The following is a 17,567-nucleotide window of genomic DNA, read 5'->3' on the forward strand; positions in this document are numbered from 1 at the left end:
CATCCCTAGGACTGAACTTGAGGCATCCACAAACAATTCACAATCGACCAGCGGAAGTGTCCCATTATTCAATTTAGTAAATTTCAAGTTGAAATCTTGAGATATTGGCTATGTAATAGGCAAAACATACGGAAAGAACATCCCAGTTTGCAACGATGCTTGTACGGGGTGTTTCTGTATTAGGGGTTGTGCACCAGCGTTTAACAAGGCTGTGGGAACCCCCCTTGGAGGATAGTTTGCACATTACAGGCAATGCTAATAGGAACTAAGCACAGAAATGGCATTTTTGGGGGCAATCTTTTCCCTCAGCACCCCGTAGCAAAAATGTTACCAAGTTAAAATAGGTTGTTCGTAATCTATGAATCCATTCCTTTTGATAAATAGAAATGTGGCATAAACAGTACAAGAATACTAGAATGATTTTCCGTGTTTTATTACAAATTTATAATACACATTTCACAAAGACAACTTATAACAAATGGAGGCTTCACATGGCTCCATCCAAACAGATGGTACAAAATGGCTAAAATAACTCACTCCGTACTCAACACAAGCGTTCATTCGCTCATACATTTCCACCAGGAGTAAACATTAGCAACACTGACCAGATACAAGAAGATGGTCACACTGTACTTTGATCCTAAAATAAGTTACAAAAAAAGAGCTCACTTCAGTCTCGGCAAAGGAAAAAGAATATGTACATGCTAGAGGCAACATTATTTTCAACATGCATTCACTGATAAAACGGTCACATGTGTGGAGAATACTGCAGGTCTAAGAGCTTTCATGATACAGGACTTCTGAGTAAACCATTATTGGGAGCAGCGTAGTTCTAGGCTATCGTTTTTTCCTTGAGAGTTGGGTTCAGAAACATGGCACTTTTTCCCCCATACTACCAGAAGCTCCCAACTTTCATCTAAAATGAAATAAAACCATGAGGCCTGCTGTTTATAACGCATGATGAAACGAGTACAAAAACAATACAAGAATTATGGGACAGTACAACTATTGATCTTGCAGGTTGACTTAAGTTGCCTTCACCTCCTCTTTTGGTCTGCAACACAATAAAATAAATGAATACTTCAATGTGAAACACACAGAATACAATTAAAACACACATTTCATGAAAATAGGACCCATGGAGCTGTGTCCTGTTGAAATATTTTAAAGGAACAGGTCGCCTTTTTTCCATACAGAGATATGTTCTTACCTGAGCTTAGACGAGTTGATGAGTACCTGTCTGGTCTTTGTGCATTTCGCTCAGTCACACATAAAGACCAGAGATGTTGTTAGCATTTAGCCTCTCCTCCTCCTCTCCGCAATGGGGCCAAACGGGGGTGAAGTTAGAAGCGACCAAGCTCTTCCACGTTTCCCCCGTTTAAATACAGTTACGTGAGTAGTTACACGATCCAAGTATAGTTACACAAAATTAAGTCCACGCAGTAATATCTTCACTTCTATATGGATGTCAAAGTACTCCTATGGTGTTAATATAGTACACCTTTTTATCCGCTGTTTAATTTTGTGCAACTATACTTGGATCGTGTAACTACTCGCGTAACGGTATTTGAAGAGGGGAAACTTGGAAGAGCTTGGTCGCTTCTAACTTCACCCCCATTTGGGTCCATAGGAATATGCTGGGCGAGGCAAAATGCAAACGACATCTTTGGTCTTTTTGCGTGACTGAGCGCATGCACAAAAACCAGACAGGTACGCATCAACTCGTCTAAGCTTGGCAAATTGGCAAACATGCAACAAGCAGATAATCAATTACTGAATGTTCAAAAGTTACATAGGATGTAAATACTTCACCGGAGGAGACTTTTTAACTGTGTTTTCACAAATGCTACAATAGTCATGTTATAATGCAACAACTATTTCCTGTTCAGATTTAAAATATTGACCGGAAAAAGTAGCCAAGTAGCCAAAATATTCTATCCAAAGGGTCTATTGCTCATTGCTAAGATGATAGTACATAATATCTATTCAAGTTGATAACTTACCCAGATGTATCCATCTTTTCCTCTTCCTTCTCCTCCTCTTTTACTTCTGTGGAACAGACAAGAAGAGTGAATACTGTTCCCCTTCTCTCAGACACAGAAACACTGCTCCTTCATCCAGGTGTAGCCTTTACCTTTCTTTTCCTCTCCCTCCTTCTCTTCCTCCTTCTTCACCCGTTTGGCCTTCTTGTGATTCGCTGCATTCCTACGGCCTCCTCCCTGGCCTTCTGCTTCATCTTCAGAGTCAGAAAACTCCTCTTCACATGCTATCCTCTTGTCATGGGCACGGACTGAAATACATTAAAGGTCATACGTCTATAGCTTAAAAGGAAACTATGTTAAATCAAGTATTCTGTCTATGGCTTACTGGATACTCGTTTGTCAGGGTCCTCTTCCTCTTCGTCTCCACTGTCAGGGTGAGGGGCGTCCTCTGGGATGGCCTGCATCTGGACACCGGGGGCGTGGGGGAGCATGCGCAGGTTTTCAAACAGCCGCTGCTTGATCTTCTCCAGGTATTCGTTGGTGTTTTGGTTGGTCATGTTGGATGGGCTGATGTGTAGTTTGAAGTCAGGTCCAAAGTATTCAAAGTAGTCATTGTACGGCAGCTCATTGGGGATGGCGCAGTCCAGGGCCACAGCAGTTTCATAAGTCCAGCAGCGGGCCACATTACGGATGGTATAGCCCCCTCCGCCAAGCATCAGCAGAGGAAGGTTGAAACTTTTGATGTATTCCACACATTTGGCATGGCCTAAAAACACAAATCATAAAAATCAGACATTACAAGAACAGTAACCTTGGGCAATACAAGACATTTGTAGTGCCTGAATATTCATGTTTCAGCCCTTCATATCTTAGCAATGGTTATGGGCACAGCACACCTTCAAGAATGTTGAATCACTCAAACATTGTACATATTGTAATACTTTTCACAGTTTTCAGTGTGTTAGCTCTTTTTTGCCCACTTTAGTTTAAAAAAGCACACAATATTTTCTGTAGACCTCCTATGGTCACACAATAGCTCATCACCCAAGATGCTTCAATCCAACTGACATTCAATTTTACAAAGTTTGGAGTTGGATAATGTGAGTGAATATTATGTTCGTAAAAACTCTCCTGCCTAATAAATCGTAATGCTGAGAAAAGCCAACCTTTGATGGTCAGATTGAAACAGCCCAGTCGGTCTCCTGACAGTGAATCTGCTCCACACTGAAGAACTACAGCGCTGGGCTGGTACATCTCCATAACTTTAGCCATGATCTGGAAACACAATATGGTTAGTGCGGCAAGACCAAAAGGACATGCAATGAGAAATGTAAACTTACTGGTTTAAAGATGGCTTCATAGGACTCATCATCAATCCCATCCCTTAGAGGATAATTCACTGCATAATACTTCCCTTTTCCTGCTCCAATATCCTTAACACAAAAAAAAATGTTTTTATCAGTGACATTATAATACTGTTATGTGTTTTGAACAAAAAAGTAAATTTTTTATTAACTGACCCTTAAATCTCCAGTGCCAGGGAAGTACTCCCCATATTTGTGGAAAGAGACCGTCATAACCCGGTCTGTGGTGTAGAAGGCCTCCTCTACCCCATCGCCATGATGAATGTCAATATCTATGTACAATACTCTCTGGTGATACCTACACACAAGACCCACAAAAATCAGGAAACAAGTTCCAATCATGACCTAAATGTGTAACATTAGAAATGTAAAACATAGAGATTGTAAAGTGTAGTTACTTTAGTAACTCTAGGATTGCTAGAACAATGTCATTGACATAGCAGAACCCAGAGGCTTCTGATTTCTTGGCGTGATGAAGTCCACCTGCCCAGTTCACGGCAATGTCTGTCTGTTGTTTGTTCAGTTTCACAGCACCAGCTGAAAAGCGAAGACAATTCTTAATTATAATCAACATAAGTATAAAAATAGCTCCGGTCCAGGAGGTTATATGTGTTTATTGTGCAATGTGAGATTGCAGAAAAGGCAAGACAAAAACAGTGTGCATACCAACAGAGCCACCCGTTGAGAGCTGACAAAATTCAAAGAGTCCATCAAACACTGGACAATCCTCTCCCACGTTAACTAAGGAGGAAACAACACAATATGACTTTACTGAAACAAGAACTTGTCACATTGACTAAATTGGAGCTCACATCTCTGCATCTGTTTGCTGTATTCAGACATGTTGTCCGGTCGGATGGACCTGAGGAACTTGATGTAATCATCACTGTGGTATTTTGTCATCTCCTCACCGCTAGCTTTATGTGGTCTCTGCAAATAGTGAAAACAAAACAAAATGTTTATGAAGGCTCTCATTCCTCCAGGAAGTATTCATCATAGTGAGGCTAAATGGTCGATTGGACTGAGTTTGGGTAGCTTTGGGTACAATGTCACATCTATATCGATTTTGAGATTTATCATGATATTGTGCGGGATAATACAATACAGATACTTTTCATTCCAATATCGATACTTGTGATGTTGTCACACATATTAATGAGGTAGCAGTGCTCCACAGTTTGCAGTCAATAAGATCGCTGAGGCTCTGGTGGGAAACACAAATGTATTAAATAGATAACTGTAGTTCTAAGGTGGGTCAATACAATGCACAGAGCATTGCTTCTGTAAAAAGATATGTGATTTAAAGAAACGGCTCTTCACGCCGGAAAAAAATCAGCTGTTCCCCAAAACATCCGGTGAAAAACACGTAAATTAATTATCCTCCCTATAGAGGCCAATAATGTTACTTAAAAAATCGTGATATATCGTAGGTTGTTTTTGTGCGATACATGGATTATAACAGTGTTGGCGTATGGTATATACCCTTAGTCACATTCTGACCACAAGAAGAAGCTTCTGTGATTAGAAGCGAAACATCCTCAACTCTACCAAACTAAGTCCAGTTGACAATTTAGCCTCACTACAAAACAAACATTCATTAATACTAATATTAATAACATTTATTTTAATTTACATAATCAAACTATTTGGAGGCTCTTAACACAGTGTTATAATTTACAACACTATTGTCTAGAGCAAAACATATTGGCCATAAAGTGTATGAAGTGAAGCATGACTCACATAGATCTCCATTTTCCTGTACAGCCCATAATTGAGAAGGAGGTTGTGTGTCATGCGAATTCTGTGTGGCTTCATAGGATGGCCCTGGCCATAGTAGTAGTTTCCAACATCGCCTAACGAAGCAAAAAACAAACATCATCAATGATCATACAATAGATTATTCACGTTTCACCAAATCTAAGGTTTAAGAAACCCCACGCAAAAACTCTATATTAATCACAAGAAGAGGTTATAAGTCTATTACAAGCCCGCAGTTTTGTTCTATGTTTACACTGGACATTATAAGGACATGTGGTACTCTGTGGGACAGATTGGTGACCCCTGCATCAGCAGCCTCACTTTCTAGGAAGTGAAGAGTTCTGAGCAGCAGCCCTGGTGAGAGACCTTACAGCCTGTTCAGGGACAAAGAATCCTTTTTGATCGGAGGGTTTGCCCCACATAGCCAATCGAAGTTTTGAAGATCAAACACTAATACTAGAGATATTATATCAGTTATAACATGACCGTGCCAAAACCTTCCTCGCATTTCCAAGCTAACAGCTAGCCGCTACATAAGCCAGTCAAGCAGGTTAACATTAGCATGCTATACCGGTTAGCCTGTGCTCTTACTTACTTACTTACTTCCATAAACGAAGGATAAATTCTGCCACACAAACCCTAGACACTGGTTAAAAACAACCAAGCATCGCACATCCTCCAGCGCTTCTTACCGTCATAGTAATAGCAAACTTTTTTCTTTGTTCCTTGAGACAGCGCCATTTTACACCAATTACCCACTGTTTCGTGCCCAGTGCCCACCGGCTTCTCTGTTGCAGCTGCCCAGCCGCACTCACTGTGCGCCGCCTCAGCCAATTACAGAGTCTGCACCGCCCGGCTGGGAGGAGCTCTGTCACAAACCGAAGACCGCCGAGGTGCATCTGCCAGATGAGCCAGACGTCTAGACAAGAGCACAGAAGCAAAAGGTTGACCATTAGATTTATTCTTTGCCATTAGTTTAGCTTTTTATAAATGGACATATTCATCTTAAACAATGGCCTAATATATTCATAATCTTGGATTCTGTATTGGTCTTACAAAGTCTTTTACAGATGTAAAATAGCCATGTTTTCTACAGCTTTATCCCCGCCCCCCTTGATGGAGGAGTGGGTGACAACAGTGCAGTGTCTGTGGAGTCAGATCTTGAGACAGGTTCTTGGTCAAAATGACCTGCGGTTGATGGGACATGAACAGGCCCGGCTCCAGAACAGAACTGAGGGTGCATCAGAGTTCCAAAAGGGTACAACTAGAGATTCCATGAAAGTATATTGTGATGCCACTAAAACTGAGGGTGCATACATTTCAAAGTGAGGTTGCAATGCACCCTTTTGCACCCCCGTAGATCCGAGCCTGGACATAAGTAGTTATAGCAGAATGTGCAGAAACTTACAAACATACAAACTGTCTCGAATTTGTTCAGAACCCGACACCTTCTTGCTGTGAAACGAGACTGCTTGTCTCTGTGTCTCTGATCAAATAAAGTGATTGGGCATTTCTACAAATAATGTTTATTTATAGAAGAGTGGCAGAGCCTGACCAGATGGTGATGATGCATGTTGTATGTTTGACACTGGCAATGAAGATGAGAGGGAGATGGAGGTAGCAACAATAACAATGCTACCAACATATCAATATTTCAATACGGATAATTAAAGGGGATTGGAAGGCCTGTTTTCTCTCCTATTTGTATTCTGCTTGCATTGTATTGTAATTGTATTCTGTTCTATTCTATGTTGGAGGGATGAATGAATAGGTGATGCCACTCGGATAGTCCCACAACATATTTGAAGGGAGGCCATATTGAACAATCTGAGGCTCAGAAGATGACTAAAGAAGTTTTCTACATCTGTAAAAGACAGCATGAAGTTGGTTAATGTGTGAATTTGGGCAAGGTTAGCAAAACTAAAGAATTCATTCTTATTCATACACCAATGTACAAAGACACTGGTGGCAAGGTGCGTGAAGTGTCTTGCCCAAGGACACAGCGACAGTATGCACCTGCAGGATCAAGCCCCCGACCTTTCAATCATGAGACGACCGACTCCACCATCTGCACCACTGGGCGGCATGGTAGTACAGTGGTTAGCGCTTGTACTTCACAGCTAGAAGGTCCGGGTTCGATTCCCATCAGGGACGGGGCCTTTCTGTGTGGAGTTCGCATGTTCTCCCCATGTCTGCGTAGGTTTCCTCACTAAAAACACATACACTTACACACTACTGTAAAAATTAGATTTTAACTTTAAAAACAGTAGTACCTGTGTTGTTTATTCTAGCTTATGGCTTAAAGTATAATACCTGCGAATCAGACCATTTATGTTTTTTTGTCTACTTTTTGTATTTGAAGAAAGGGGCACTTAGCATAAGCGTTGTCTTCATCGTGCTCCTTTTCAATCATGTGTATATAAAAAAAAAAATTATGTATAGTTGTTGAAATGTGAAAACATGTAACTAACATGACTGAAATAAATAAATAAATAAATAAAATAAAAAATGAATAAATATACAATAGGTGAATCCTCCAGCGAGGTGTTTCTGACCACCAGCCTGGCTGCACATCATGGAGATGGGTCCCCAAGTGCCGGCCCACACTGGCAGCTCACTGATCCTACAGGTCGCCTCAGCGGCATTGAGGATGGATCAAATGCAGAGAATGAATTTCCCTACAGGCACTAAGTATACCTTAACCTTAGTGCCTGTTATATTTAGCAGCTCCAAACTACTATTCTTTGGCGAAAGAGGAGGCAAAATGGCTCTTTTGATAATCAAGGTTACAAACCCCTGACCGTCCTAGGGTGTCTTAATCCTGGTTACCATCAAATTATTGTAAGAGAGGCATCACACTGTAAACGTGTACATGAATTAAACCAAAAATAAGAACAGGCACATTTAATTTCTTTTTTTTTTGCAATCAATGGAATAGACACCAGGTGTCAGTCTACACTCACTTGTGATAATGCAAAAAGCCAAAATTTGATGAGATATGTTTATCTGTAATTCTAAAAAGATCAATGCCAGGCCATGGGTGAAAAAACAAACAAATACTAAGCTGTAGTTTCATGGATTCTTTATCAAACCTTTCCACACTACAGCTCTGTGTGCGTGGAGCGACGTTCACATTTTTCCCTTTGATGTGCCGTAGGGGACGCTGGCCAGCTACCAGTCTCTTAATGTAAGCATAATGTAGTGTTTAAGGTCACCAAATGTATACGCCTCTTGAGTCTATGAGCCTTCCTATTTGCAGCTACAGCTCAGCTTAAATAATTGATATTAGTACGAAGGCTGGGTCCAAATGTAGCTCAGATCTCCGCTCATCATATCAGCATGTGAACTAGGTCAGTTTGCTCATGGCATTGCTTCTATGTTAGTCGTGGATCTTCAGATGGAGGAAAAAAAGTAGAGTAAGTGTAGTGTGGGCTAACAGAAATTATGATGATCCAAGGGATGGGGACACTAATGGAGGGTTAGGGGTCAGTGGAGCTGGAAGTGTACTGTTAAGGCCTGCAATTTCATCCAGGCTAAAGATGTCAGGATGTTTCTTTGGGAGTGTTAATAGCCGATGCATCCGATCATTTAGGTGTTTTCCCTATTGTTGTATTCTCAGTAGGAGAGTCTAAGAACGGGAGATGCCCAGGCACTTTTCCATCTGCTGCTGACTGCTTATTTGGACATTAATTACCTCTGTTTGGACAATATGTTTTCCTGGACACTACATTTGCTTGGACATTACTTTGTTTTGTTTCCTCGTGATATTGGGCTCTACAAAATGATTGATTGATTGATTGATCAGTTGGCAAAATTTTGGTTAATTATTTAGAAAAATGACAGTGGTGGATGGAAACCCATTTGTATCAATGATAGCAGCAAGAACTGTTGCATGGAGAGTATTAGTTTTACTGTAATGCAATAACTGTAATTTACTTTGGTAATTTGCAACATGCACGTTATTCTAACCACTAACATAATGCTATGAATGTATTATCTCTACAATACATTTTACTACTACAAATTTGTAGCCAATTGAGTTCATTATGTCTTCTAGTAATGATGAGAATATGTTCTTGTAGCCAGACCTGTGTGTTTCATACCTGACAGTTTCAGCTGCTACTGTAGCCTTCCTCAGACATCAAGTGTCACCTCTGAGGAAGACTGCAGTAGTAGCTGAAACTCAGGTATGAAATAACGCACAGGTCTGGCAACAAGAACATATTGTCATACAACTAATTTGTTTGTGTGTTTGCATGCAGAAGTAGTGCTCTGTGCAACTATGACTTCATAACCAGAATAACCAGAGACATAAAGTGGCAGGTAACCAACATTTATTTACCATTATCAACTTTACAATAAAACCAGTAACATCTGTCAACATTAGCAAAATAAAGAACAGAAATCAATCCAATGTATTTACAGAGACAAAGCAGATTCAGGCTCACACACGACAGATAAACAACTCTGCTTCATATCAAACCGCAACAGTGAACATAGCAAGCTTAAGTGTTCTTCTTTTATAGTAAGGTAAAAATCAAAATGGTCTATTTTTTATATTTCAAACAAACAAGACATAGCTTCTCTGAATCTTTAAGATGGTCCTCTATAATACACCACAAAATACTTCAAATTTGGATTAAAATATAGGAATGTAAAAAGTTGGCAAGTCTCTTCATTTTCTGATTTCATTTTTCATTATTTAACAGTCAGTTCAAGTGGTGGTGGTGGTGTCCTATTAAGCCTAGCTTCATTCCTTCAGCACACAGTCATCTTTGTCTGTAGATTTTATGGAAAAGATGCTTTGATTTGTACCAACATCCTTCAACCATTTCTCATACTTCATGGTGTCATTGACTCGCATTCCAGCCATTAAAATCCATTCTCCTCAATGCGACCAGCCCAGCCTAAACTCAGTCCAGGTCCAGATGTCAAGCAGTTATACCAGGGAAGTGATCTAGTGAATCTAGTCTGTCGTCTTGTAATCATGACGAAAAGTGGCACGTCGAAGGAGTCTCTCACATACATGTGTATATATTTACATATACATATATCCATACATATGTATACATATACACATATATATAAATATATATATACTCTTAAATTTTCTCTCTCTTTCTCTTGAAAAACAGTTCACCCAGTTCATTGTGAGTTGAAGGTACAATCACTCTTTCTTTTCAGAAGGAGCGGGGGTCGAGCTGCTCTCCTCTGTGGGTTTTGTGGGCTCAGCGGCGGGAGCAGCTGCCTCTTTAGGCTCCTCTTTAGGGGCCTCCTCTTTAGGAGCTTCCTCAGCTTTTGGAGCCTCAGCCGCTGGAGCTGCAGCCTCCTCCTTCACCTCCTCCTTCTTCTCCTCTGCAGCAGCAGCAGCAGCAGCCTCCTCCTTCTTCTCCTCAGGGGCAGCGGCCGCCTCCTCCTTTACTGCCTCACTCTTCTTGCTCTTTTTAAGGTTCAGCTTGAAGTTAAAGGACTTCTTTAAGGAGAACTTCTTCTTCTTCTTCTTGGGGGTCTCCTTAGTGGCTCCCTCGCCATCAGCTTTGGCAGCCTCTCCATCTGCAGCAGGTGCAGGCTCGATGGCATCCCCCCCTGCACCTGCCTCTGGCTCCTTGGCTGCATCAGCAGAACCATTGGTGGCAGCAGCATCTCCATCAGTCTTGGAGACATCCCCATTAGATTTCACATGCCCGTTCTCCTAGAAAAAGATAGAAAAAACAAAATAAGAACTGTCACCCAAACGCATTTTGCAGATGCTTTGCTGGATTTCTCAAGTAATTACAACAATTATACAAAAAGTTGTATTTGGTCAATCTATGATCGACGAGCATCGTCGTGCTCATCAATTAACAACCGTGTCGCCTGCGAGGCGGCGACGCCTTGCAGTGCGCTGATCAGGCGATAGGCGGCGGTAGGGCTCTATAAAAACCTCCCATGTACCAGACAGCTATGGCTCAACAAAGACTTGAGCTAATCGATGGAAGAATAAATCATGATATGAAATGTATTTCTCTGGAAACAAACAAGCTGCACATCTTTACTTGGAAAGCAGTCACAAGTAATAGATTTGTATTTTTTATTTTTTTTACAGACTGATAATCAACTGGGGGTGCAAAAATAAACTGTGTAAAATAACTAATTATCACAACCAATCCATTATCAGTACATCTGCATATTTTCAACTAATCCTTTTAAATCGGAAGAGACGACATTATGAGGCAGAATTCTGTGCAGGGGGAGTAGCAGACTGCCTACGTGCGCCTCGAGTGCCCCCCCTCCCCCTTTTATGCCTGCCACTATCAAACACGCTGTGCACATTTCTAACCTCAGCCATAAAAGACAGACTGGGGTAGAGCTTTATTGTACTTGATGCACTAAACCACAAAGTGTGAGCTTTTGTTTTTTCTTTTGTTTTCAAGAGAGCGCGTCTGCACAAAGTGATGCTCCACCTGTCTACTGCAAACTCCTTACATTCAACAGTAAGAAATTCCACATCCAAAAACATTCCTCAATAAAGCTAACTTTAATACAGTGTTGTGCTTTTTTTCTCCATTGAAATGAATAAAACATGCTATAATGTGTGTAATTACCTGTCCGTTGGTTTTGACAGCTGCAGCATCAGCGGCAGCAGCGTTTGCCTCCGTGGCCACCTCTCCCTTGGATGACTGGGACCCCATTGTCTTCGGTGAGTTTTAGTGGATTTTCAAAGCAAATGAAAAAATAAAAACTAAAAAAGAGAGGTGAAAATTAATCCAACTCCAGAGTTAGGTACGTATCCAGAGGTGAAAAGTCAAAAGTAGCCCGTGCGTTTTCTTCAAAAGGCAGATCCTCCCCTCGGCGGCTCCCCAGCTTAGTCTTGTCACCCTGGCAGAGAGAGACCCTCTAAACTCGACACTGGTTGAGCGCAGCGCTTCAACATACAGCAGGTTCGAGGCACCGCCCGTAGGCGGGCTCTGCGAGGCGTGCACCAATCACTGTCTTTCTAGAGGGAAAGTTTACTACGCTTTACCCAATCCCAACCTTGTGCCAACATTTGCACCACCCATTCACTAGACAAGACGGTCTGCAATTAAATAAATCCTATTCAGTTATTGTAACTTAGGGGAGACCGGGGTTGGTTGTCACACTTTGTCTTTACTGTATCGAACTGTGTTTATTGCCAGATACTGCATTTGATAGTTTTGCAGCTTTTGTAAAGAATTATATCTGTGGTACACAGTATAAAACCTCTTAACCCCCACTTAAACCAAACACATTTTCTTCAGCTCAGCTTCACCTAAATCTAAAAGCTTCTCGACTGTAGAGCTTATTTAGGCCAGTGTAACGCCTCATTTGAAAGCTAAGACCGACATATCTTTTGTACCGACGTATCATTTTTGTCGCTGCTTGTTTTTCTCCATATTTTTGAAGTGTTTTTTCTTATCGCTTTTTTCTTTGTTTTTTTACGCTTTTTTTGTCACATTTACATCACTTCTCATCATATTTTTGTCACGTTTTTTTGTCGCTCTTTTGTGGCCTTTTTAGTGTGTCTGTGTTGCTTTTTCCGGCACGTTTTTGTCACTCGTTTGCTGCTTTTTTTGTCTCGTTTTCCATTCTCATTTTCGTTGCTATCGTGATGCTTTTTTCAAGAAGCTTTTAGATTTGGGTAAAGCCAAACTGCAGAAAACGTGCTCAGTTAAAAGGTTACTCAACTTTTTATATATAATTTATAATATAACAACAAATTAAAGAAAGCATCTATAGCTGAAGCTGTGGTACATGCCACACTGGTATTCTCAATGCAGTTTTTCTTTTTCCTGGGTTAGATATCATTTCTAGTTAATAGTTAATAGTTAATATAGTCGTGGATTAGGCCTGTTTTAGACTAGTTTTACTTTGTTTTTCAGGTGTCATAAAATGTGGCTTATGTGGTGATTGGAAAGACAAATATTTTTTGACGTGGTAGCCTACTTGATGCAAACATTTTGAGATCCATGGTACTAACTGTATGTAACTTGTGCTCTACTAATAAACTTACCTTGGCCGTGTGTTAAACCCTCTCAACATGAATAGAATGTATGTTGTCTTTTGCTATGAGATGTTTTTATGTTTGTTTCTTTTTTCAGCCATGTCGGGGAGACCGGGGCTGTTTGTCACACGGGTTGGTTGTCCATTGTTGGGGGTAACGTATTACAAAAGCAAACACAAATATATTACTTTTTTCTGTAACTAAGGAATACAACATATTACTTACATAAAATACGGGAATATATTAGTCATTACATTTCAAGTAACTTGAGTTACAAGAGCATTTAAAGGCATGAACGAAAAAAATGCCAAACCCGCATCAAAATAAAATGCAGCATGCTAGATCAAGTTGAACACTGGTGTATAAGATCTGCAGGTAAGTGTAGTTAATGTCGTCAAAACGAAACACAAGAGAATGGGGGATTGCAAAGGAAATCTCTGACTGCACTTTTGCTCGGTGGCATTACTATATTCAGTTTATATTTTGCCAAAAGTAACTCAAAAGTAACTCAAAGTAGTGTTACTCAGCTACATTTTTTAAAGGTATTATGTAATACAAACATATTACATTTTTAGAGCTGTAATCACTAATATAGAATATAATATTTTAATAAGTAATTTGCCCAACACTGTGGTTGTCACATTGCTTTTAATAGCAACACTGGGAGACGCTGAGACTCGATTCTGTCATTGAACAAAACGTTTAACATCCTGATTCTCTTGCTGTGACATGCTTCCCACAAAAAAAGCATTGAAATAAGGAGATGTTTTGTCTCTTTCGGCTCTGGCAAATTTTCAACTGCCAGATGTTTTTTTTTTTTTAAACCTGACGGGGATTATATTCTGAAAAATATTCTATCCCGCAAAAAGCTTTAGATCGTAGCTTTGAATTGAACGATAATAGAGCTTTCAAGCAAAAAAAAAATATCATTTGCTTTTGTTGAGCACACTTGTGTGCAACATTGGTTGATTTCCTGCATTTCAATTAAAGTTGGGTGTCCTGAAAAACTTTACAGAGAAAAGAAAGATTTGTTTTGTTTTTATGATAGTGTAATGATCACTGTACAAATGTAGTATTCTTAGTTTGTCTTACAAATTCAACAGTGACTTGTCTTGGCTTATTGGTTAGGCCTCTTTCTTTTCATTGTGCCATACTCTGACTAAGCATATGCTGCAGTAGTAGTAACTGTTAGGTTCCCATTTGCTTGTCTCTACATGAGAGACATTGGTTTTACTATCGCTTTTGTTTTCACTATGACTATGAGAGTCGGGGAGTTTCTGCTATTGGTGCAGCCACACTGCAGTGACACATTTTGGCACCTGTTTGCATCAGGGAGCCATGTAAATAATATGTGCTTGTTAGGCCATATGCATTTCGAGGTCAAGTGTTCAACAGGTGACCTGCATTGTAATCTGTGTCTGTTCTTTCAGTGTCTTCAGCAAAATGGACATTGTGTGGCCAAATGACTGCAGTATAATAGTGATGGGCCTCTGTGTGTGTCTCTAGGTCTGGTTGACTCCACTGGAGAACTGGATCAGCGTTAGGTCTAACTGTGTGTCACGTTGTCTCCTCACGGCCCGGCCTCTGACTGAATTTGTTGTTCACTTCCGCTTGTCAACAACATACCAGCCGCAAAATATGTCAATGTGATGATCATGCACATTCCACCTGATCCGTTTTCTCCCGTACACATTCCCTGTAACAGCTGTTAAAGACGACAAATCTGGAGTTATGGAAAGCAAAGGACTTTCAGTGTTCCGTCCTGCAAATTGATCTTCACTGCGACCAATCAGCGTAATTGATTTTGCGAGACTTGGGTACATTGGAATGCATGTCAGCAGCCTGTCTAGATGCTAAACTGCCGGGACGCATTAGTGTAGTTCACATTTGAGTAAACATATGCACTTGGCCATTTAAGTAGAATGTGCATAAAACAAGCTCAGACAAATAGCCCTACTTATTGTAATAATATACAGTATATTAAACTTTTGCTCTGTTGTAGTTCTTTACAGGGTTCTGTAGCTTCAGGCATTCTACAAAGGGATAACTTTCAGAGCAATTTACAGCGATTGTAAGGCCATGACCCACTGTCAATTCTCATAAAACCTTATTGTCATTTAGTGCAATTTACTATATATATATATATATATATATATATATATATATATATATATATAGTAGACGATGTATTGCATAATTACACATCATAAAATTCTATTATTTTTTCATCACCAGGTTGAGGTTTTAACTCCTCTCACTATCTTCTTCAGGCACCCATCCCACCGCAGTCACACTGTGTGGATAACCTTTTCTCACACACATATCACGCAGTATCTATCTAGCTCCGGCCTTGTAAATGTCATAATAATGTGTCCACTGTGTACTGTGGAATGCCTGGCACGCCGGCCCTCTCCACTCCTCGAGCCATCTTCTCCCGTGAATGGGCTTCTTCACCCGTCCTGCAAGAGGTGTATATACACCATGCAACCCCCGCGGGACAGAGCACCAGAAAGAAAGAAAACATGATGTCTTAACTTTCGCTCATGTTAACATGTCAAGGAGCCCATTCTTTTCATGTGTGCGAAATCGTTGTGCGCCGGTGGTGACGCGATGCGCGGTTTAGCGGCCTGCGCTCGACACTTGCTCCGTGCGTAGTGTCCAAGCACATGTGGGTCTTTGTGTTATGTGCATATAAGGGAAGCATTGTCATGGGGTCCAAGTGAGCGTCAGGGGGTGAAAGGCACAGAAAAGCAATCCTTCACACATAGGCACATATTATGCACCCATAGACACACAATGGATGCATCAGCCGGGACAGGGTTCGTATAGATGCACAGTGGAATGCAAGGAGGAGGATGGAGGCAAGGGCCTTAGATGGGAAAGAGATAGAGCCAGCCCTTATGCTGTTTAGATATGACATTCCTAAAAAACGAGAAAACGAGAAAACAGGCACTGATAGCCCAAAGATAGCCAAAATGTGTGGAGGGCTTAGCAAGCAAGACTAAACAAGGCCAGATGCAACCATGTGTATTGTGGGTCAGAGAGATGTGGAGGGAAAGATAAGACTTAGATTACCATGAATCTCTATGAATAATCAAATTTGGTTTAATTTTGCAGAGTTGTGCAAGAGATTTTAAAAGAGATGGAATATGATATAATAGCTCTGTGGTTTGCTATTTTTGAAGGGCAGTAAATGATCAAGGAAGAAAGATAACAAAGCTTAGTGGCTCAGTGTGTAATGTGTATAATTACAACGTCAATATCTTAATCTAATCTCAGAATTACAAAACGGTTACAAAAAAACCCCAAATTAAAATCCAGGATAATCTTCCACCTGCTGTTTTATTGGGTCGTCACACCATATGAAATGTATGGTAATGATCGTAAATGATCAAACTGCCAGTCTCCCTGTCAGAGGGAAACAACAAACCTAACCCTCTGCACAATCTCTGTAATCTATTGCTCAAACTGCCCTTACCTTCCATTGTGACGATTAATTTGCATTTCAAATATGTCTTTCTTGTTGCACCAATTATATGGTTATCAGACGACACAAGGACTAATAAGCTACTGGCTTCCACAGATGCAAGGTTAATGGCCAAGTTAACAGCGCATAATGACGGAACGAGAATGGAGGCAGAAGTGAAATTAAAAGTACATCAGGTTCAGAGGGAATTGAGGTGAAGAGGAGACGGCTGTATCATGAATGAGTCCAAAGGGTTTCCCGGGACAGTCCAAGGAGAAACACTGCATTAATCATGAGTTATGTAAACAACCTGGAATTCACCTGCTCTTCCAGGCTGAAACACATTGCGTCATTGTAGAAGCCTTAAGTGTTTACTTAGCAAATACAACTAACATCTATTGATTGTTCAATTACTTATGTTGTATAGAATAATACTGTAAATACTATAGACGGAGTAGTAAATTAGGCTTTGTTGCCATCACAATTCAAGCAATAGCTTTAGTTAAACAGTTCTCGAAGATTTTTCAAAAGTATACATTAGATTAAATAAAATTTAGTGTAATTTATTTTTAGTATATAAATTATGCTAATATATATATATGGATAATATGCTATATGGCTGCCATTTCTAAAGTATATATGACTGGCATGGATTGACTTGGTTGAAGAAGTCAATAATGGCATTGAGAATAAGGACTTTTTCATTTGCAATTTTGATTTTTGATTTACAAAAAACATTCGATACAATAGACCATGATATTTTTCTTCACAAATTGGAACAAAATGGTATTCAAGGTTAATTTACATAAATTACTTATGTATATAAAAAAAAAGGTACTATTTGCAGATGATACCACACTCCTGTTTACTGAAAAAAATCTGCAGCAGCTGATGGTTCTGGTGACCATAGAACTTCATAGGATTAAACAATGGTTCGACACAAATAAATTATCTCTGAATTTAAAGAAAACCAAACTAATGGTATTTGGAAATAA

At 40.1% G+C, this 17,567-nt stretch overlaps 2 protein-coding genes across 2 annotated transcripts; both read right to left on the minus strand.

Annotated features, from left to right (window-relative positions):
- Window positions 1-212: 212 nt before the first annotated feature.
- hdac1 (histone deacetylase 1) lies at window positions 213-5,943 on the minus strand. Its single transcript, XM_079570694.1, has 12 exons — window positions 5,797-5,943; window positions 5,087-5,199; window positions 4,159-4,276; window positions 4,013-4,087; window positions 3,745-3,883; window positions 3,503-3,644; window positions 3,323-3,415; window positions 3,149-3,257; window positions 2,368-2,748; window positions 2,135-2,290; window positions 2,004-2,049; window positions 213-1,054 (listed from the first exon to the last, which is right to left on the minus strand). The coding sequence occupies exons 1-12, from the start codon at window positions 5,843-5,845 to the stop codon at window positions 1,027-1,029; spliced, it is 1,449 nt and encodes a 482-aa protein (XP_079426820.1). The 5' UTR covers window positions 5,846-5,943; the 3' UTR covers window positions 213-1,026.
- A 3,478-nt stretch (window positions 5,944-9,421) lies between these two features.
- marcksl1b (MARCKS-like 1b) lies at window positions 9,422-11,995 on the minus strand. Its single transcript, XM_079570695.1, has 2 exons — window positions 11,689-11,995; window positions 9,422-10,796 (listed from the first exon to the last, which is right to left on the minus strand). Exons 1-2 carry the CDS (start codon window positions 11,773-11,775, stop codon window positions 10,272-10,274), a joined length of 612 nt encoding a protein of 203 aa, XP_079426821.1. The 5' UTR covers window positions 11,776-11,995; the 3' UTR covers window positions 9,422-10,271.
- Between the last annotated feature and the right edge of the window lie 5,572 nt (window positions 11,996-17,567).

Source organism: Gobius niger, assembly GCF_951799975.1.
Source record: "Gobius niger genome assembly, chromosome: 14".
Taxonomy (NCBI): domain Eukaryota; kingdom Metazoa; phylum Chordata; class Actinopteri; order Gobiiformes; family Gobiidae; genus Gobius; species Gobius niger.

What these genes read in the sequence shown, in the direction of transcription:
- hdac1 (XM_079570694.1), bottom strand. Translation starts at nt 5,845, where the DNA reads ATGGCGCTGTCTCAAGGAACAAAGAAAAAAGTTTGCTATTACTATGAC. An exon ending in ATGAAGCCATCTTTAAACCA is followed by an intron (nt 3,258 to 3,322) that starts GTAAGTTTACAT and finishes TTGTGTTTCCAG; the next exon opens with ATCATGGCTAAAGTTATGGA. An exon ending in TTTCAATCTGACCATCAAAG is followed by an intron (nt 2,749 to 3,148) that starts GTTGGCTTTTCT and finishes TTGTGTTTTTAG; the next exon opens with GCCATGCCAAATGTGTGGAA.
- marcksl1b (XM_079570695.1), bottom strand. Translation starts at nt 11,775, where the DNA reads ATGGGGTCCCAGTCATCCAAGGGAGAGGTGGCCACGGAGGCAAACGCT. An exon ending in CTGTCAAAACCAACGGACAG is followed by an intron (nt 10,797 to 11,688) that starts GTAATTACACAC and finishes ATCTTTTTCTAG; the next exon opens with GAGAACGGGCATGTGAAATC.